We start from the raw sequence: 18,922 nt of genomic DNA on the forward strand, positions 1-18,922 counted from the left end.
TGAAGGTCCCAAAGTTCTTCCGGTTCAAAGTTCAGGGGTTAAACACATGTCGGCGCGCAAGCAATGAATGGTGCTGCTGTACATGTATAATCTCATTTTGGAATTCATTTAAAGTATATACAACATTTTGAAGGAACGCAAAATTAGCATAAAGAAGGAAGGTAGCCACTGGACAGCTAATTTAGCGAAAGCGTAAGTTAACTTAATCATTGTATTGTGCAAATTGTGTGATGGGAATGATTGAATTGCATTTCATTTGGCAAATTATTTACATTCTTCTATGCGTGTTTTAATTTGGATTAATACAAAGTAATTTCGTATAGCACAAACTTTGGTAGTAATCTCATAATTTTCGTTTGCTATCTATTCTTTGTTTTATGTGTCGTTTGATTAATACCATTGATCGAAATTGATGCAGAGGTAGTCTTTGATGAATGATTCGACATTCTGACGTGCTCATGATGATATTTGCATAGTATGTATTTTCAAAAAGTACAGGACGATAAACATCTCTATTTGTTTTTCCCCTCAGGCAATATAATAAGTGTCGAACGGAACGCCTATCTTGTTCTGGGTGACAAGTTAAGGACTGAAACGAAATGGCAGGGATTTTGTTTGAAGACATATTCGATGTGAAGGACATTGACCCTGATGGAAAGAAATTTGACAGAGGTAGGGAATTCTAGAGTTTAACTGAATTACAGAAATGTGCTGGAAACGCCTGCCCACTGACGTGTTTTATCAGCAGTCCGCAGCTTGTTCATATGCAGCCAAACGTGTCCGTGGCGATGTTTTGATTGAGAAAAAAAGAGAACTATGTAGACTACGTTTTTAAATACTATGTCCATGGGAAGCATCAGAGTATTGACCACTGATTTTATCTTTGCAGTGTCTCGTCTACATTGTGAGAGTGAGTCTTTCAAAATGGACCTCATTCTTGATGTCAACATTCAGATATATCCTGTGGACCTTGGTAAGACCTAATGTACATAAGAGGTAGCACATACACTATATGGACAAAAGTATTGGGACACCTGGCCATTGCACCTACAGGAATTTTTATGACGTCCCATTCTACATCCATAGGCATCAATATGAGGTTGGTCCCCACTTTGCAGCTATAACAGCTGCCACTCTTCAGGGGAGGCTTTCCACGAGACTTTGGAGTATGTCTGTGTGAATTTTTGCCCATTCATCCAGAAGAGTGTTTGTGAGGTCAGGCACTGATGTTGGACATGAAGGATTGGCTCACGATATGTGTTCTAGTTCATCCCAAAGGTGTTCGCTGGGGTTGAGGTCAGGGCTCTGTGTGGGCCAGTCAAGTTCTTCCACACCAAACTCAACGAACCTTGTCTTTATGGGCCTTACTTTGTGCACTGGGGTTCAGTCATGCTGGAACAGAAAAGGGCCTTCCCCAAACTGTTCCCACAAAGTTGGAAGCATAGGATTGTCTGAAATATCTTGGTATGCTGAAGCATTAAGAGTTCCCTTCACTGGAACTAAGGAGCCCAGCCCCACCCCTGAATAACAACCTCATACCATTATCCCTCCTCCACCAAACTTTACAGTTGGCCCAATGCAGTCAGGCAGGTAACGTTTTCCTGATATCTGCCAAAGCCAGATTCATCCATCAGACTGACAGACAGAGAAGTGTGCTTCATCACTCCACAGAACGTTTCCACTGCTCCATTGGCGGTGTGCTTTACACCACTCCATCTGACGCTTGGCATCGCCCTTGGTTATATGAGACTTGCATGTAGCTGCTCAGCCATGGAAGCCCATTCCATGAAGCTCCTGGTGCACCGTTTTGTGCTGGAGTTAATGCCAGAGGAAGTTTGGAACTCTGCAGTTTTTGATTCAACAGAGTGCTGACGACTTTTACACAATATGTGCCCCAGCACTTGGTGACCCTGCTCTGTTACATGTTCTTGTTCGTAAAAGCTCCACCTTTTAATAATAGCACTTACAGTTGATGTGGAATATCTAGCAGGGAAGAAATTTCATGAACTGACATTGTAAAGTTGGCATCCTTTGACAGTACCACGCGTGAATTCATCGAGCTCTTCAGAACGACCCATTCTTTCACAAATGTTTGTAAAAATAACCACGTGCCTGGGGGCTTGATTTTATACACCTGTGGCAATGAGTTTGAATGAAACACCTGAGTTCAATGATTAAGAAGTGTGTCCCAATACTTTCATCCATGTAGTGAATAAATGATACAAGATGTGAGGCCTAAATTGAGAGATGATATTTCTTCCTTTCTGTAAAAGCATGTCATTACTCGGTAATGCTTTACATTAACTGCACCCATTCATACAACATTCAGTGTACCTTCATCATGCATTTATAATGCATTCATATGACATTCATAGGCAGCATGTAAGTATACCTTATCCTAACATACCTCAACAACTTCAATATTCATTAACGATGAACATTATGCGATTATTAAGTTTGTTATTGTTGTTTAATGTTACTAATGTATATTAAAACTGTTAAGATGTGTTAGGATGTTGTGGTATATTTACATGCTTCTTATGAGTGTTCTATGAATGCATTATAAAGGCATTATGAGGGTACAGTTAATGTAAAGCATTACTCGTATGACCAAACTGCCGTTACCTTGCAGGAGACAAGTTCCGGTTGGTCATAGCGAGTACTCTCTATGAAGATGGCACTCCGGACGATGGGGAGTATAACCCCCAGGATGACCGCCCCTCGCGGTAGGTTCTTCTTTCTCGACCCGCTTAAGACTGCCCGTCTTCCTCTGCATTTGGTAGCACGCTTTGCATCTGTGTTTTGGGTAGGGCGGACCAGTTCGATTACGTGATGTACGGCAAAGTGTACAAAATCGAGGGAGACGAGACGTCCACGGAGGCGGCGACGCGTCTGTAAGTACCCTGCCACCCCTTTTCTTTTTCAGGCTGTTGGTCCGTAGTTCATGTCTTCCCCCGTGCCTCTGTTCCCCCCCCCCCCCCAGATCGGCGTACGTATCCTACGGAGGCCTGCTGATGAGGCTGCAGGGAGACGCCAACAACCTGCACGGCTTCGAAGTCGACTCCCGGGTGTATCTTCTTATGAAGAAGCTGGCCTTCTGAGAGCACCAGCGATTAGGCAGCTACATCACTGAGAAGCGAAAATTGCTGAGAACATTCAAGTGTTTCACACCGACGTGCAAGAAATGCTGCTGGTGCTCAGGGCTGTTTGTTAAACCATGTAAATAAATATGTTTTATATATATATATAAGTAGGGGTCTGTTTATTGTATGATGATATTTTATTAATCCCCGTGGGGAAATTTTCTTGTCTACCCCATCTTGCTCTCCATGACACACATATGTAGGTGAGAACACGCTTAGCAGTGAACGGCAGCCACATGTAGTGGTCGGCATGGAGCTGGGGTTCACGGCCTTGCTCAAGGGCCCAGAGACATGCCAAGGCTGGGCTTGAACCAATGACCTTCTGGTCACGGGCCAGGAGGCTTAGCTCCCTGAGCCTCATGCCGGCCTCTGAGTTGTGTATGAATATCACACAAAGGTGGATCACTCTTAATTATGCTTCTGATAATGTCATATCACTTTTCTGTAACTGTTCTTGTTTTACGTGTAACAAGAAATCAGTGGCGAGTTTATGGGCAAGTTATGCTGACGATTTGCTCCGACGTCATCTATGGTCTTAAGTAAAAAATGCTGCACAAACGTGTGAGTTTATAAACTTGAAGTCAATAAAAGGAACTCGGTAAGAAGTGAAAAGGTGAATTTGTGCATAAAATTAGCCTGATATTCTAAATAGTCTGGGAATTCCAGTATCTTTGAGACATGGCCGACCATGGCTGATTGGAGATCATCTTAGTTTAACTTTATCGGAGTCACTTATTTCTGTGTAGTGGGTGAGGGACTTAAAGACTATGGCTGTACCGACAGTGAAACAGTGAAACTGGAGTGCAGCACTGATTACCCGATACCGTGACTCAGAAATGAGACTACGACTGGAGGTGAGAATGAAATATGAGATGGTTACCCATACCGATGGTGAATTATAGATTGAACTCAGAATAGCTCTATCAGGTGCTGCTATTCGGTAGGACAAAATACTAGCAACGGAAAAAATGTTAAAAGTTGTTCTGTGAGGTGTGAATCTATAAAAGAAAAAACTTTCGATTATACGTTATGTTGGCTCTTATTCAATAGACTCTTTTCATTCCTTGCTCTTAAATGCATAACTTCAGTTCTAAGTTGAACAACAAACCAATCTAATGAATCTATATCCCTTGATATCGCCGTCAGTCCGCACGAGGATGGTTATGTTACTTTAAGCATAATTTTTTTTCTTAGTCTTGTGGCAAGTACTGCTAAATTTCTCTCGCAACCACCCCCCCCCCCCCCCGATGGAGAAAGCTCATGCACACCTGCAGATCGTAACAGGACGCAGCATCTGCATCATTAACTAAGTGATTCAGTTGCAGGACGTGCGGTAGGATCGCGTCCCTTACTGCATGCGGCATAGGGTCGCGTCCCTTACTGCATGCGGTATAGGGTCGCGTTGCTTTTCCATAATTCCTGTACGCTGCATTTAATTCATACAAAAGGCTTTCCAGGCGATTAGGGCTGGAGATGATTTCTTGAGTATGGAGTACCGACAAAAACGACAGCTCACCTTCGTGACAGTTGGATTAATTTTTCTTATGAGCGGTATCGAGTACGGTACGTTTTAACATCGCACTTAATATCTTTTTTCTAAGCTATCCCATATTTCAAAGAATTTGACGAGGAGTATAATTCTCATACATAGAATAATATGTTATTTATATACCTTTAATTAAAAAAATGTCACTTCGTTTGTCATTGAGATCCCTAAAACCTATATGTAAATCCACAGGGGAAAATAGCATATGGTTATTGTCAAGTTCAAGGTAGTGAAAATGTTGAAGCAGGTTTTATGTAGCTTATAAACGCGAAATTAGTGGGGTGGCACTTGGCATAGAAAATTTTATTAAATTTTAGTCGCATCTAATGATGCAGGAAACTGCTGAAGTAAAGGTTGTAAAACACTTCTGCTTCCATTCCCGTTTTCTCTTTGTGTGAAATCAGCAGAGCTTCACCCATAACACCGTTTGGGCTTCTCCTCTGTCCGTTCTAGCTAGTTATTTTTGCTTAACTGATATTTAACAGCCTCACTGAAAGATTCTCGCTCATTATATTTTATCTTCCTTGATATTTTAAGTTTAAGTTGCCTTAAATCGGTCTCAGATAAGTTTATCACCTGGGACAGATCATAAGTGACACGTTTGCCCAGCTGCTGATCAAAGCCTGCTCGCTGCCCTAAAAACCTGCCAGAAGTGCAGTGGGCCCCCTGTCACTCTGCACTGTCACCTCCACGTAATTAGCTTTGCGCTAAGCTGCACTGGGCAGACAATTGTCAGCACATCTAGGGGAATTCACTGTACTTTCAAGTTTAAGATCCGAATCTTCAGCTTGTGATGTTACTCGTTACTGGGTTTGATAGATTTTTCGTTCTTTCCAAGGACCTACAGTGTAATGCTCAGTCACAAAATTTCAATTACCCAATAACACTCAGGTTGACATCAGTGGGCAGTCTCATTGTAACAGTGGGTTAGCGTAGATCCTGGGCTGCCAACTCCAACGCATCCGGCGGAACACTCACACTTTCAGACTCTCACGCTCAGGCAAGAAATCTTACAGCAAATCTATATTATTCTATTATAAACCTAAAATTAGCTACATCAGAAGCACTGGGGTAGTTTGCAAATCCTACAGACTATTAACAAAGTAATAAAACTGTCACATACATGTAAATGCGTGTGCATGTGTGTGCAGACTCGTCTCAAATCGAAAATCTCACTCCATCCAGCTAACAAACGTTGGCACCCCTGTAGCTCACAAGAGCTCTTGCTAAACTGAGGCTGGAATAATAATATCTCATAATTCTTCTGACTTGCAGCTGTGATCCTACCCACCATATGGAGGTACCTGCAGATCCTTGAGGCACCGCCGTACTTCCTGGGTCTCGGCCTGTCCGCGTTCAGTTTCAGCGGGCTGCTGTTCGGACCTCTGTTTGGCCACTGGTCTGATCGGACCCGTACCACCAAGAATATCATCCTCCTGGCCAACGTCTTCGAGATCGTCGGTAAGTTCCCATCTATCTTAAAGAGCAAATCTTTCATCAAAGCTATAGTCACTGGCCCCTAATTTTATCGTAACATTGGTGCAATGTTTTAGAGTATAGCATGCTGTTACTCTAGTGTTGTGGCTTTTAAATCCTCCCCTGGCTCCCCAAGTTTATGTGGGTTTTCTTTGGAAAATCAGTTTTTTTTTGTTTCCACACAATCCAATGACATCCTTTCCAAGTTAAATATGTAACTTTGTGTTTGTCCTACCATAACCTCGTGTTCCAACCAGAGTAAATCGCCATTTTATGTCCCAAAGTCCCCAATAGACCCCAAATATCTACGAACAAGATGGATAGGCACTAATTCAAAATGGATCAATAGGATAATGAGAATGCAGAGTATTCAATGGTCTTTGTGTGAAACTATTCAGAGTTTCTGAAAAGCTATAATTTGATCTCAACCCCACTGCAAATTTTCTTCCTTCACACAGAAAAAAAAATGCACGATAAACCAGAATTAATATTTTGTTTATATTGAAACAATGTGCCTTATCATGGCTGCACAATTTAGTTGGGACTGCTCTGAGTCGGGGACTTAATAGTGTTTCATTTAAAAATGACAATACAAACGCGGGCATGAGATTGCTATGGTCCTCAGCTGGTCGCTCGTCTTTCTTAGGTGGAACCATGATGGTAAACAATAGACTTCTTCTATTTGGCCTATATAAATAAACTGTATGGTAACTCTTATAATCGTATAAGCTCAGACTCTGCTCCTTTCTCCTTCCCAGGTAACTTCATGTATTTCATGGGCTATTCCAAGTGGCTGCTCCTATCGAGCCGGCTCGTAGCAGGTACGCATTTCTAGAATTGCCCATAACAGCCATATGCTGCCATTAGCATTAGCTTCGGGGCCCAGATATGGGGATCTCTGCTTAATCTCACCGCACAGGGATCGGAGCCGGGGCTGGTTCCTCCATATTCGGGCTCCTCACACGGATCACGTCGTTAGAGAATCGCGCCACAGTCTTCGCAACCGTCATGGCCTGCCGCCAAGCCGGACTCCTGATTGGTCAGTTTCCCCTGCTCTGTGTCCAGATGGGAATCGCTTTGCTTTTAGGTCTGTCTTCTCACTCCCGTTTTCCCACGTTGATCAGTGCTCTTCACGCCTGTTTCCTCATCTCTGTAGGTCCAGCGTTCAATATCTTTTTGAGGCTCTGCGATTTCCAGCTGGGTCCCTTCATCGTGAACAAGTACACATCCCCTGGGGTAAGATATAATACAAACTGATAAATTACCAAACATTAGTAAGTCTGCCCAAGATAATTTATACAGGTACCACACTCAGGGGAGTTGCTTACACAAATACATTCTTAGGGCAGAAGGGAAAATGATTGGTTCAGAGAGATAACCAATCAGATTATAGAGTCAGATGTCTTGGTCCCACCTTCTCTAGTTGCTTAGACCCACCTCTTCTACAGTCTGATTGGCTGTCTCTCCAACCCAATCATTTTCCCTTCTGTCCTCAGAACATTTTATGTAAATAAAACTCCCATGAACAAGCACTTTGTCGAAGGGAACAAGTGTGCTGGATCTCTTGAGACTTAAACTTGCCTCATTCTGGTCATAAGTCCAACTCAATAACTGCTACGCCACCTACTGTCTTCGCGCGCATTTCCCTATGCACTCCTGCATCACTACTAATCACCCCTGATGCAGGGTTGGAGGTATGGTGTACTCTGTGCATAGTTCACCTTCTTCACACAACCTTGTTGCTTGTCTGACTTCATTCTCCTCCTGCTAGCTCTTCATGAGCATCGTGTGGGGCCTGCTGGAGTTGGTGGTTCTGTTCATGTACTGGGACCTACCACCTCTCGACCATGGGGGCCAGGGGATGAACATGGAGGAGGTGGAGGTGGAAGAGGAGGCACAACCCCTGGTGACCAATGAAGAAGCAGAAGACTCTGAGTTCAGGACCTTCATCAGTACCGAACAGCTGGAAGTTCAGGGTGTTGCCGGTGGCCCATCACCTCCTCCATCACCTCCTTCATCACCTGCCCGCTCTCTCCTTCTAAAGGATGAGCTCCCTAACCCCTTCCTGGATTTCAGTGCCAGGAAAGGTGCCCCATAGATCTGGCTATAGGAGTGACAGTGTGTGTGGGTTTTGAAAATGGTCTCTCTTGCATGTTGATATCTTGCATGAATTTTAGCATCAATTTGACAGCTGTCATTGGTATGAGAGAAGAATCATGTGGCCAAAACCCTTAAACTGATTAAAAATAAACTACAATTGACCCTTCCACATTGTGGGGGTTAGGGGCACAGGCTCCCTGCAGATCCCTGTGAGATATCGCATAAGAGGCTGTCATAAATACACTTGACATCCTCCAAACCAGCACTGTACATATATTTAACGCATTAACGAGTTACTGAACTTTTTGCGCGTCGTCTGCGGCTTTCGTAAAACTCCCAAAAAATGCCCATTGAATTTCTTATGGCGACCTCGCAAAATGTCGAAACCTCGCTGGGGAAGGTTGCCATGCAGTAGGGTCGACTGTCTATCAACAGTTTGTCTGCTAAAAATAAACACACTAAGGATGCATAGTGACTCCCTGTCTGAATGCATAGTGACTCCCTGTCTGAATGCATAGTGACTCCCTGTCTGAATGCATAGTGACTCCCTGTCTGAATGCATAGTGACTCCCTGTCTGAATGCATAGTGACTCCCTGTCTGAATGCATAGTGACTCCCTGTCTGAATGCATAGTGACTCCCTGCCTGAATGCATAGTGACTCCCTGTCTGAATGCATAGTGACTCCCTATCTGAATGCATAGTGACTCCCTGCCTGAATGCATAGTGACTCCCTATCTGAATGCATAGTGACTCCCTGTCTGAATGCATAGTGACTCCCTGTCTGAATGCATAGTGACTCCCTGTCTGCAGGGATGGGGGTAAATTCCTACCCCTGGCTCTGTGTGTGAGGTTGCACACCCCCCTTGTTCTTTTGGGCTCCCCCCTGGTGCTCCAGTTTCCTCTCACCATCCCGAACGTGTTTTTGTTAAAAAAAAAATTGCCTGTAGCAGGTCTGCCCTGTCCGCATTTCAGAAGAAGCATTTATGGAAGATGGATTGATTGTCACAATAATGATGCTTTGGTCCCTTCCTCCGTCCCCGTAGAATTCCTGAGGGAGGAGGTGTTGCTGCTGCTGGCTGCCCAGTTCGTCACGCTGTTTAATCAGACGGCGCTGGAGGTGGGAGCCTGAAGCTCGTTCCTGTCGCTCGTGCCGACACCCATACAAGCAACCCTTTCACCCTGTTTACGCTACACCAGTGGGACAAAAACACAGATTATCACACTGGTCATCGTGATTCATGCCACATAACTACATCGTTGGGGAGTTTAAAATGATGCAAAGAATCCTGCCCTACAAAAATTAAATATAGTAACTACATTGACACTGCAACTGAGAAAATGGGCTTTGAAGTTTTTTGACTGTCCACCTATATGTGTAATATGCAGGCAACTGATAGAGTTTTCTGTTTAAGTCTAAGAGACCTGACTTTGGTCATAAGTCAATGTTTATGAAATAGTCAGTAGAGATCATATGTTGATATGTAAATTTTAAATTTGCGTACATAACGCTCACAGAAAGTCTCAGGAGACTTAATTCAGTAACAATATTGCAATTTTATGGGTTTAATAACAAAAATCGTTACTCTATTGTTTTTTAAAACTAAGCAATACATCATATTAAAAACAACCAGTAATTTTTAAGTAAAACATTCAAGTAGTAATAAATAGAAACTCAAATTATAGTTCTAAAAGAGCTGAGAGTAAAAAAAAAATCATATGTATTCTTATTGGGTGCTTTTTAATTAGTAACACCTTTGCAACAACAACAACAAACATCAAACATTGACGTTTAGTATCCCTTTGGGAGCCAGTAACAACAATTTCAATTACAGTAATAGCAAAATGGCAAGAACAAAACTGAATGAGTCAGTCAAACAAAAATGACACTTAAAAAAACAAATGTCTATTCAGTAGGTACGTGCAGATATGTTAATCATTGCATTGTTTTATGAAACCAATAAATTAGCAACATTTTTACAGAACTCTACAAGTGTCCCAAGACTTTCTCTGAGCACTGTTATACAGTATATATATATATATATATATATATATATATATATATATATATATATATATATATATATATAAATAAATAGTAAATAATATAATTACATAAACGATAAAATGGACACAAAGTGTACTGAATTAACTTGCTTAATATACACAGGCACTATACTGAGAAATCAGGCTCAGTTTGCAGCTGACACTGGAGCTTAAGCTCTAGTCGGGCTTTGTTGAGCCCATGTGGTTGTCTTACAGACCATGGTGACCCCCCTGACACAGAAGTACTTTGGCTTTGGCGAGCTGCAGAACAGCATGATGTACTTCCTGTGCGGCGTGGAGGTCATCGCTGGCTTCCTGCTGGTGCGCGGTCTCAGCCGCTGCCTGGCTGACCGCCTGGTGCTCGCCCTGGGATTGGCCGTCTGCAGCATCTCCTGCGCCTGGTGCCTCGTCTTCCTCACTGATCCCCGAGGTCAGCCCGATAGAGCAGTGTTTCCCAATCCGGTCCCCAGACGGCCCACGGATTGGGAAACACTGCAATACAAGAAGACTTATATGCCTGCCAGTACCCATGTGAAGCATGTCAGATTTGACCTTTTATTTTTGAAATAATTCAAGTAAAATTTTTTCCATTGCAGGTCTGGAACACTATTACTTTATTCACAACCCTTGGTTGAATAAATGTTTATATTTTTCTGCTATGCTAGGTAACACATGCTAGTTACGGATACGGCCTTGTACCCTAATGGCTTCCAGACCCTGGAAGGGCTGAGTACTTTGGATAAACTAACTAACAAAAGCGGTCCCTTTAATGCTGTACACCTCCTGCCGCTGTCTTTCTTTGCCCCCGCCCCCCGCCCTCCCGCAGGTGGGTACCCCTGGCAGTTGGCGAAGTTCATCATGGGGGTCTTCCTGCAGCTTCTGGGCCTCCCCTTTCTTACTGTATCCCAGGTGTCACTTTTTTCTAAAGTTACCTCGGCGAAGACGCAAGGTGAGCAGCGCTGCCCTCTGCTGGCTGGCACAATCACCGCGGAGCGTCACGCAGGGCTGAAAAATTACGCTGGAAATTGAAAACAGACTAATAAAATGAAATTTAAAAATGAGAACAGTATTTTCATATTATTACTATCCATATTATTTAACAATGGCAGTACTTCCTTCCAGGTCGTTAATGTAGCTATAGACCACTACTGTGAGACATAAAATTCCTAAGATTTGTTCAGCTATTAACAAATGTCTTATATATAATGCCTTCTGCTCAGTTTAGGAACTGGGAGGCAGCACAAGAAAGCATTCCAGATACGCAGCTAATGAGACTTACTCTGCGTTAACCTTTTACTTATTACTCAGCGGTAACATATCAGTCTGTAAATAGGGCAGAAAGGCTGGCATTAAATAAACAGTCTTTGCTCTGTGAGGGTTATTTTCCACATTAGTGCTAAGTAAGTCTGTGACAGCAGTTTGCTGAAGGAAGCAAGAGGGAGGTGTCATTGTTAATGAATGTAACCAAATCCCAGCCTGACTGTGTGTGTGTGTGTGTGTGTGTGCGTGTGTGTGCGCGTGTGTCACCAGGGTTCAGCCAGGGCGTGCGGCGCTCAGTGGGGGGACTGGCCACCATTTTGGGCCCCCTGTGGGCCGGGGGCCTGACGGAGAACCTGCATTTGATGCTGGGGCTGATGATGGCCTTGCTGGTCATGGTCTCGGTGAGTGTGCTCATTGTGTGTGTGTGTGTGTGTGTGTGTGTGTGTGTCCCAGAATACCCTGCTCCCTTATACTTGTTTTGCTGGAGAATTCAGCCCTGCATTGGGTCGGCACCCCTTCCTGGGTTATTTCCCGCCCGCGCACCCGTGGTTTCTGGAAAATGGGAGTTCTTCCTTGCAACTGTTGCCTCTGACTTGGGTTTGGATAATGTAAAGTGCTTTGAGACAATGTAATGTGGTGACAATGCGCTATAGATATAAAATTTTATTGAAAATTGAGCTGAATAGGCTCCAGGCTCCCTCAGCCTCACATAGGACAAGTGGGTATGGAAAATTGGTGGATGGATGGATGGTTGCTGATTCCACTGTAATCATGTGTCCTTTAATTATGCTGCAGCTGCTTGTATGGCTGACAGTTTTGTCCAAAGTCGTTTTCACTTGTTTGTACGCCTGCATTTATTACTGGAGCTGTTCAGGATAACTACCTTCACTCCCGGCTACAGCACAATGGTCCTTCTCGAAGGCAGCGTTTTTAAACTTTGTAGATGACGCCTTATTTTAGATTATGAAAAACATGTCAGGGTCAAAGACGAACCCACTTTACAAATTATCCTTCCCTCACTTTGTAACAGATGTCAGAGATCAGTGACATATGCTAGTGACACTGTCTGTCCTTAGTTTTCTGTCTGTTCTTAATTTGGTTTAAATCAGAACGGTCACGGAGCCTTTGTCAGATGCCCTGGGCTAGCCGTGTCTGGGAGGGGCACTCCGTGGAGTATAATTGAATTGACATGGGCCGAATTTGTCACACTCAGGTTGTGACCGCACTCTCCTACGATCGTCTGGTGGAGCCGTGTGCTGCACGGCCCCCCCGCAGCTCTGAGGTCATCAGAACGAGCAGGTGGGGGCACCCATCCAGTCGCCGTGGAAAGAAGGAGTGGCTACATTGGCAGAATGAGAATCACTGTTTATCAGCTTATACAGATACATTTAAACAAAACAAAAGAAACTTGTTAAACTTTTAAATGATAATGGCGCTCTGTTGTTAGCTAATGAGTGTTTTGTTTTGTGTCCCGATAAATTGTTTATATTGTCTTATGGTGTTCTGCTTCAGTACACACTGTTAATGAACAAGTAACTCCAGCAAATAGTAATGAGTGACCCCGTCGCTCTCTCGCTGCAGGGATGAAAAGTAACCCCCCATTTAAGGGCACGGCTCTGCCTTTGTCTCCTCTAAAGTGGGCTGCACATGTGCTTGGTGGGGGGGGGACCCTGTGGATGCAAGCAGGACCGGCAAAGCAGTGGGACTTGCTTTGGATCAGCATGCAGTCTGCACTGATTCCCTACACCCCCCTGTCCTGGGTAGGCCCTCCCAGATTTGACTGACTAGCCCTACTTACGAGCCCAGACACCGTGAGTGTAGTCGAGTGCAACGTGGTTTATAACACAAAGTCTGCAGAACATCTCACATTCCCAGGTGAGCAAAACCCTATGACAACCAAATAATAAATGTATAAATAAATATATTTAATGATAGTCATTTTAAAAGCTAGATGAACACGAATAACACGACAACCAACCACGGACCAATAGCGTTTTGCCAGCTTGCTATTTCTGGTTTCAGCACTAGATGGCAGTAGACTTCAGGTATATAGACATATCCCATCTGTTTCACTATGCACTGACGTTTCCTCTTTTTCGAAGAATATTATATTAAGTTGCTTAGCTTTGTTTTTTATTTTACCTTTGTTTTTTTTTTACTGAGGCACTTACAGTTTTATTTATCATGTAAATCCAGTGCATCCAGTTGTAAATTTTGTGACACTTCTAGGATTAAAAGTGGAAACTTTATGGTTGCACTGTGTTTAGCACAAGACTGTGCTTCTTACAAATCAGCTAATGTCATGCAAACAACACAATACTCTGATTAGTACTCGTATATTTAGTACTCATTCAATAATATATAGGGGCATTTAATATGCTAGTGGTATCTTTATGTAATTAAAAGATATTTCAGTTAACTAATGTTAATTAACAAAAACAGTAAAATATTAGTAGAATTACAAATAAAAGATTTATACATACTGTCATTGTATTTTTTTTACTACTAGCAAATAGATCAAATTAATATTTTTCCACACTTGACATTTCTGAATAGTATTATTTTATCTGTAAGCAAGACCTGCTTTCGAAGCTATATTTAAGGGTTTGACTAATGTCTCATGAAAGACATTGGGATGCATGGAATAAAGCTCTTCAATAAAGCTTTATATACAGGATTTGGTTGTTCAGATTAATATACTGTTATGAAAATATCATATCCATGTAATAGTTGATATTGTTATTATATACATGTGTATTTTCACTGTATTTCATGCATATGAAAAAACAAACAAAAACAATATTCTTTAATAAAGAGGATTCAGGTGTAATGTAATGTTTTTCTTATTTTATGCACAAGTGCTTAAATATGTACTAGTTATTTACTCATATACTTATTATATATATATTATATAACATTACACAAAATTAATATTTTTAATGCATGTGTATAATATAGACATAAATATGTAATGTCTAGATAAACATTGTATATGTAATATGATATATTGTTTTTTCTATAAAATACATCTGTGAAAATTGTATGTGTGTGTGTGTGTCATAGAAGTAGCATATAATTTATAAATTTATATATTACAACAAGGGAAATAATAGAATATATTTTGTTCAATACCTCACTTTGGTTTTGCTAGAGGTGAGAATAGAGTAAATCAGTCTTGTAATTTTTTATATCCCAAAATAAAATGGCAGTTATCACCAGTCTTTATTATTTCTTCGCATTTCAGACTCATTTATCGGAGATTGTCGACAAGGCCTCGCTACTCTAATTACGTGCTAGTGAGGAGCCGCATGCCGATTAGTAGCTGCGGAAATGGAAGTCTGAGATGGCTGAAAAGTCAAAAACTCTTTCATGATAAAAACGCTTGTCCTAATCACTGTTAGGGTAGGTCATGGAAATATGTTAAGCTTTTTTATATGCAATTTATATGCAAATATGAATTAATATGCAAAATAGAAAAAATAACGTAAATTAGATTTTTATCATGGAATGAATTGAACGAAAATTGAACGGTTATCTCTACGTTAAAATGTATGTGGGACATAGTTACAGGGGGAAATTTTTTTTAAACAGCTATAATTGTGACAAAGGAGTTTAACTTTTTTGTATGAAGTAATGAAATAAACAAAACTGAGAGAAGATCTGTCAGTGAAAAAGTCTTGCAAGGAAGGTCATTTCAGCATGAAAATTATGCTGTTTTAAGCTGAAAGTAACTTTATTCTGGACGTCACATAATTCAATGAATTCATCAGTTATGTAATTACTCCTTATCATCATGCCAAAATCACGCCAGTGAAGACTGTCAGCCTTAACAATATTGGGCTACAATTTGCCTTATCCATTAGCGGATTCTGTCAGAAACTGAAAAATATCATGTACTTTTTTTCACTAGACATACAGACAAATCATTTATCTTATAAAATTAAGGTAATAATATTTTGACTTTCACAAGCATCCAAGTAGATAATTTTTTTTAAGAACGACATTATAAATTTTGGATAGATTGGCTGTAATGATCCAGCAGCATAAGTCACGTATCCATAGAATTTTCACAAAGACCGGAACGTGATCTTCGCTCATCTACTACGAGAGACACGTGCGTAAGATGGCTCATTTTTCCGTGCCCCTGCTTTGAACTTTGCTCCAGGCCCATGGCTGGGACGGGGGCTGCCAGCTGATCTTTGTGTTGTGTTTCATTGGCCATGAGCGACGGGTGGGTATTTGCGATGAAGGCAGGGTGTCACCTGACAGGGAAGGGCAGGAAGATTTGCTTAAGGGGGGGGGGGTCATATGCTCATGACAGTGGCGGCAATAGTGTGAGTATATATAACTGAACTTTTGATGAACTCAGCTACTGGTACATGCGCCATGTGATGGATGGTAACGTTGGGCATAAGCACCAAATGTGAAGCAAACACAATAATTTAAATCATTTTCTCCTTGCTGCTGTTCCAGTATTATGGCCATTTTCAAGAAGCAGCTCTCAAGTAGCTATGGAGTTGGGAAGCTACAAATTCTAAACCCTGTTGGCCAATGCATTCATTTTTCATATGCCTTCCGCTGCACAAAATACAACTTTAAAAACAAATCTTTCAATAATACCTAGCAAAATTACTAGCAGCTCGCTTTTATGAGCTGCTGAAATGTTATAGCCTTTTGAAGTAATAGTTTTGGAACAGTGTTTTGGAAGTAACCTTGGAATCGCTTGTAAAAGCCCATTTTAATACCACTCCGTAATCCCGTTAAGTGAATAGACAGAATTGCCAGTTACCTTATGCTAGGAATGACATGTAAGATGGTAGACATGTTAAGCAGTAGCTTAATCAAAAGATTAAGTGACGGGCGCAGTGGAATTTATATATTTTTCGTCAGTGTCTGTGTTCCTGTCTCTGCTCGATTGTCAGTTCTTTTTAAGCGACGGTGTCATGTTTCCTCTGTGACACGCGACGTGTCCCATTGATAATCTGCCATGACAAGGTAACACATTTTGTGACAAACGTAACATAGGGATGTGCCCAAAATGGTGCTTACCCATAATGCTCTCCAACTGAAGGCACCACCATCATCAAAAAAGTAGGACACATTTCGAAGTAAACAGCCACGTGAAAATCCAGTAAAGCTAATGGTATCTGCAAGATTCCTCGCTCCTGCCTTTCTCAGCTGCCTCATTCCCCATCCAGCCATTTGTCCAAGATGGCCGACCTCCTTGTCCAGAAACAAGACGATGTTGCCTTGCACGTGGCAGACTTTGAAGACACCGACAGACAGGCCGGCCATGTTACTTCATTCCAGTATTCCAGTATTCCAGTATTCAGTGGGAGCTGCTGATCACACCCTGTCCTGTCGAGGCCGCCTCTCTGCACGACACCCCCAGTGCCTCTTGAAGGTGCCTGGATTGTCGCCCCATCTGTGCCCCCCGCCTTCCCAATGCGCCTGCCCTCCATTGTTAACCCTGATTAACTTGACGTGTTGTTCAGCCGAGGAACAGTGTGAAAATCAAGTACATGGCATGACCCACTGCCCCGCCGGTGAACTGAGCATGAATCTGAGAAGTGAGCGATAGTTTGCTGCAAACCCATACGATGGAGGCAGGGAGGCAAACAGCAAAGGGACCTTTACCATCCTCCGAGGCTGTCTGAAGGCCAAGCCAGGTCACTGTGTTTGGTTCCTGTTAGAAAATTGAGGAGAAACATCACCCCTACTGGAAGTCCATGGCACATAATGTCATCTCTCTTGTTTGGGGCAATCTGTTGAAAGAAGAACAATCCCCCCCCACCAAGACACACACATCCACTTCCAGAAGCCTTGCATCTGAAAACATCATTGACTCCATCCAATCAGTTAAATAATGTGTTTTCTGGCTTTTGTGTTTACTTTAAATAAAACTGTTAATCAGGGATGAGAATTTACGTACAATTAATAGTGTTCCTGTTTCTTATGGGCCGATGGCTCTTGACTTATTAGTCAAATCACCTCATCATTTTTTAATGGAACGAATAACATAGCAGGACCTATTAATATGAAAATAGAAAAGTAGTTCCTTTTGTCTTCCTTGCATCCCGGTCTTGTGTGTGGCCCTTATTAAATCCCAAAAATAACCGCCAACAACTCGCTGAGGAGTAGAGTTACAGTGTACGCTGCATGTTTATGAGCTTCGAGGTGTGAATGCTGGATCTGCACAATGAATCATTTTCCGAGTTCATTTGAAGGGAGTCAAGGAAACCCAGGAGGAAGGAGAGGAGATGCAAGGTTATCTGGAAGGTCACGCAAAGGCTGACAGCGATGGACGGATTGGGATACATTTCCCATCCAAGAGAAGGGTGAGCGTGGAATAGCGAGATCAGAGGGGGAGAAAAAGAGAGAGATGAAACATCAAGGGAATTTTGGGAACTGTTCCAGGGCGGTTCCAGGGATGCAAAGCAGTGACCTGGGACTAAAGGCCTCAGACAGCAGCAGTTTGATTTGTTCGAGCTGGGCTGTGTCGTAAAATCGCTCAATAAATCCAATTAGGCGACGTTTTAATCTGGGGTCCAGCGTTTGGCTGTCCAGCTATGGTAAACTACTAACCCCATAAGAAAAAGGAGGAAGGGTATGTGGATGTTATTTCTTAACTGTCTTATAGTACAGGTCAGTTACCTCTCTTAGTGATATTATCGGTATATTAAGAAAGTTAGAGGTTAACTATCTGTAATAGTTGGTAATTTAAAGACAGAATTCAAGGTTCTTACAAAGACCTATACTATGCACATTTTGTACAAAAAACAATTAATTATAGATTGATGGCTAATGAAAATGGAATAAAAATTTATAAAATAACATCATGATAAATATAGCTCTTTTACAGATAATGATGATGACTTTTGTGTAACAGTAAAACAGTTAGAATACTAAATAGACTTTTATTTTATTTTCTATCAAGCTTTTGAGGTTAAAGAAAAATAAAAGTAAATCTAAAAAAAAGAAATTTCCTGATAAAAATGACATGCTGTTTTTTTCCTTGGAAAATAAAAATAATATATATATATATATATACACAGCTATATAATCTGCCCATATAAAAACCTGAGAATGGACATTTTTCGTCAACATTTTTTAGGCATACTTGTCCGTAAAATTGTGCCGCTGTTATTTTATCAGTTTAGTTATGTGTTAAATACCATTTTAAATCTGAGTACTTTATGGTGGCAAGTGCTGTTAATGAAACAGGAGATTTTTTTTGTATCCAACACTTGACTCTCTGGAAATTAAAAAGGGCGTTTGGTGTGAAATCATGAACATTTTCCGAGTGTACATGCGGCAACTCGCAAGCTCAGAATGAAAGCCAATATCCCCTCT

The 18,922-nt window shown here is 41.8% G+C and overlaps 2 protein-coding genes across 2 annotated transcripts; both read left to right on the forward strand.

The window, feature by feature from the left end:
• Nucleotides 1–8: 8 nt before the first annotated feature.
• On the forward strand, nt 9–3,250 carry polr2h (RNA polymerase II, I and III subunit H). The gene is made up of 6 exons (XM_023830574.2): nt 9–192; nt 533–672; nt 890–973; nt 2,633–2,726; nt 2,811–2,894; nt 2,984–3,250. Exons 2-6 carry the CDS (start codon nt 600–602, stop codon nt 3,099–3,101), a joined length of 453 nt encoding a protein of 150 aa, XP_023686342.1. The 5' UTR covers nt 9–192; nt 533–599; the 3' UTR covers nt 3,102–3,250.
• Nucleotides 3,251–4,630: 1,380 nt separating this feature from the next.
• On the forward strand, nt 4,631–13,035 carry LOC111853563 (major facilitator superfamily domain-containing protein 8-like). Its single transcript, XM_023830573.2, has 12 exons — nt 4,631–4,706; nt 5,965–6,150; nt 6,924–6,986; nt 7,085–7,204; nt 7,322–7,401; nt 7,937–8,134; nt 8,242–8,252; nt 9,239–9,383; nt 10,526–10,739; nt 11,136–11,258; nt 11,840–11,970; nt 12,783–13,035. Exons 1-12 carry the CDS (start codon nt 4,631–4,633, stop codon nt 12,990–12,992), a joined length of 1,557 nt encoding a protein of 518 aa, XP_023686341.2. The 3' UTR covers nt 12,993–13,035.
• The last annotated feature ends 5,887 nt before the right edge of the window (nt 13,036–18,922 follow it).

Source organism: Paramormyrops kingsleyae, chromosome 21 (assembly GCF_048594095.1).
Source record: "Paramormyrops kingsleyae isolate MSU_618 chromosome 21, PKINGS_0.4, whole genome shotgun sequence".
Lineage (NCBI taxonomy): Eukaryota > Metazoa > Chordata > Actinopteri > Osteoglossiformes > Mormyridae > Paramormyrops > Paramormyrops kingsleyae.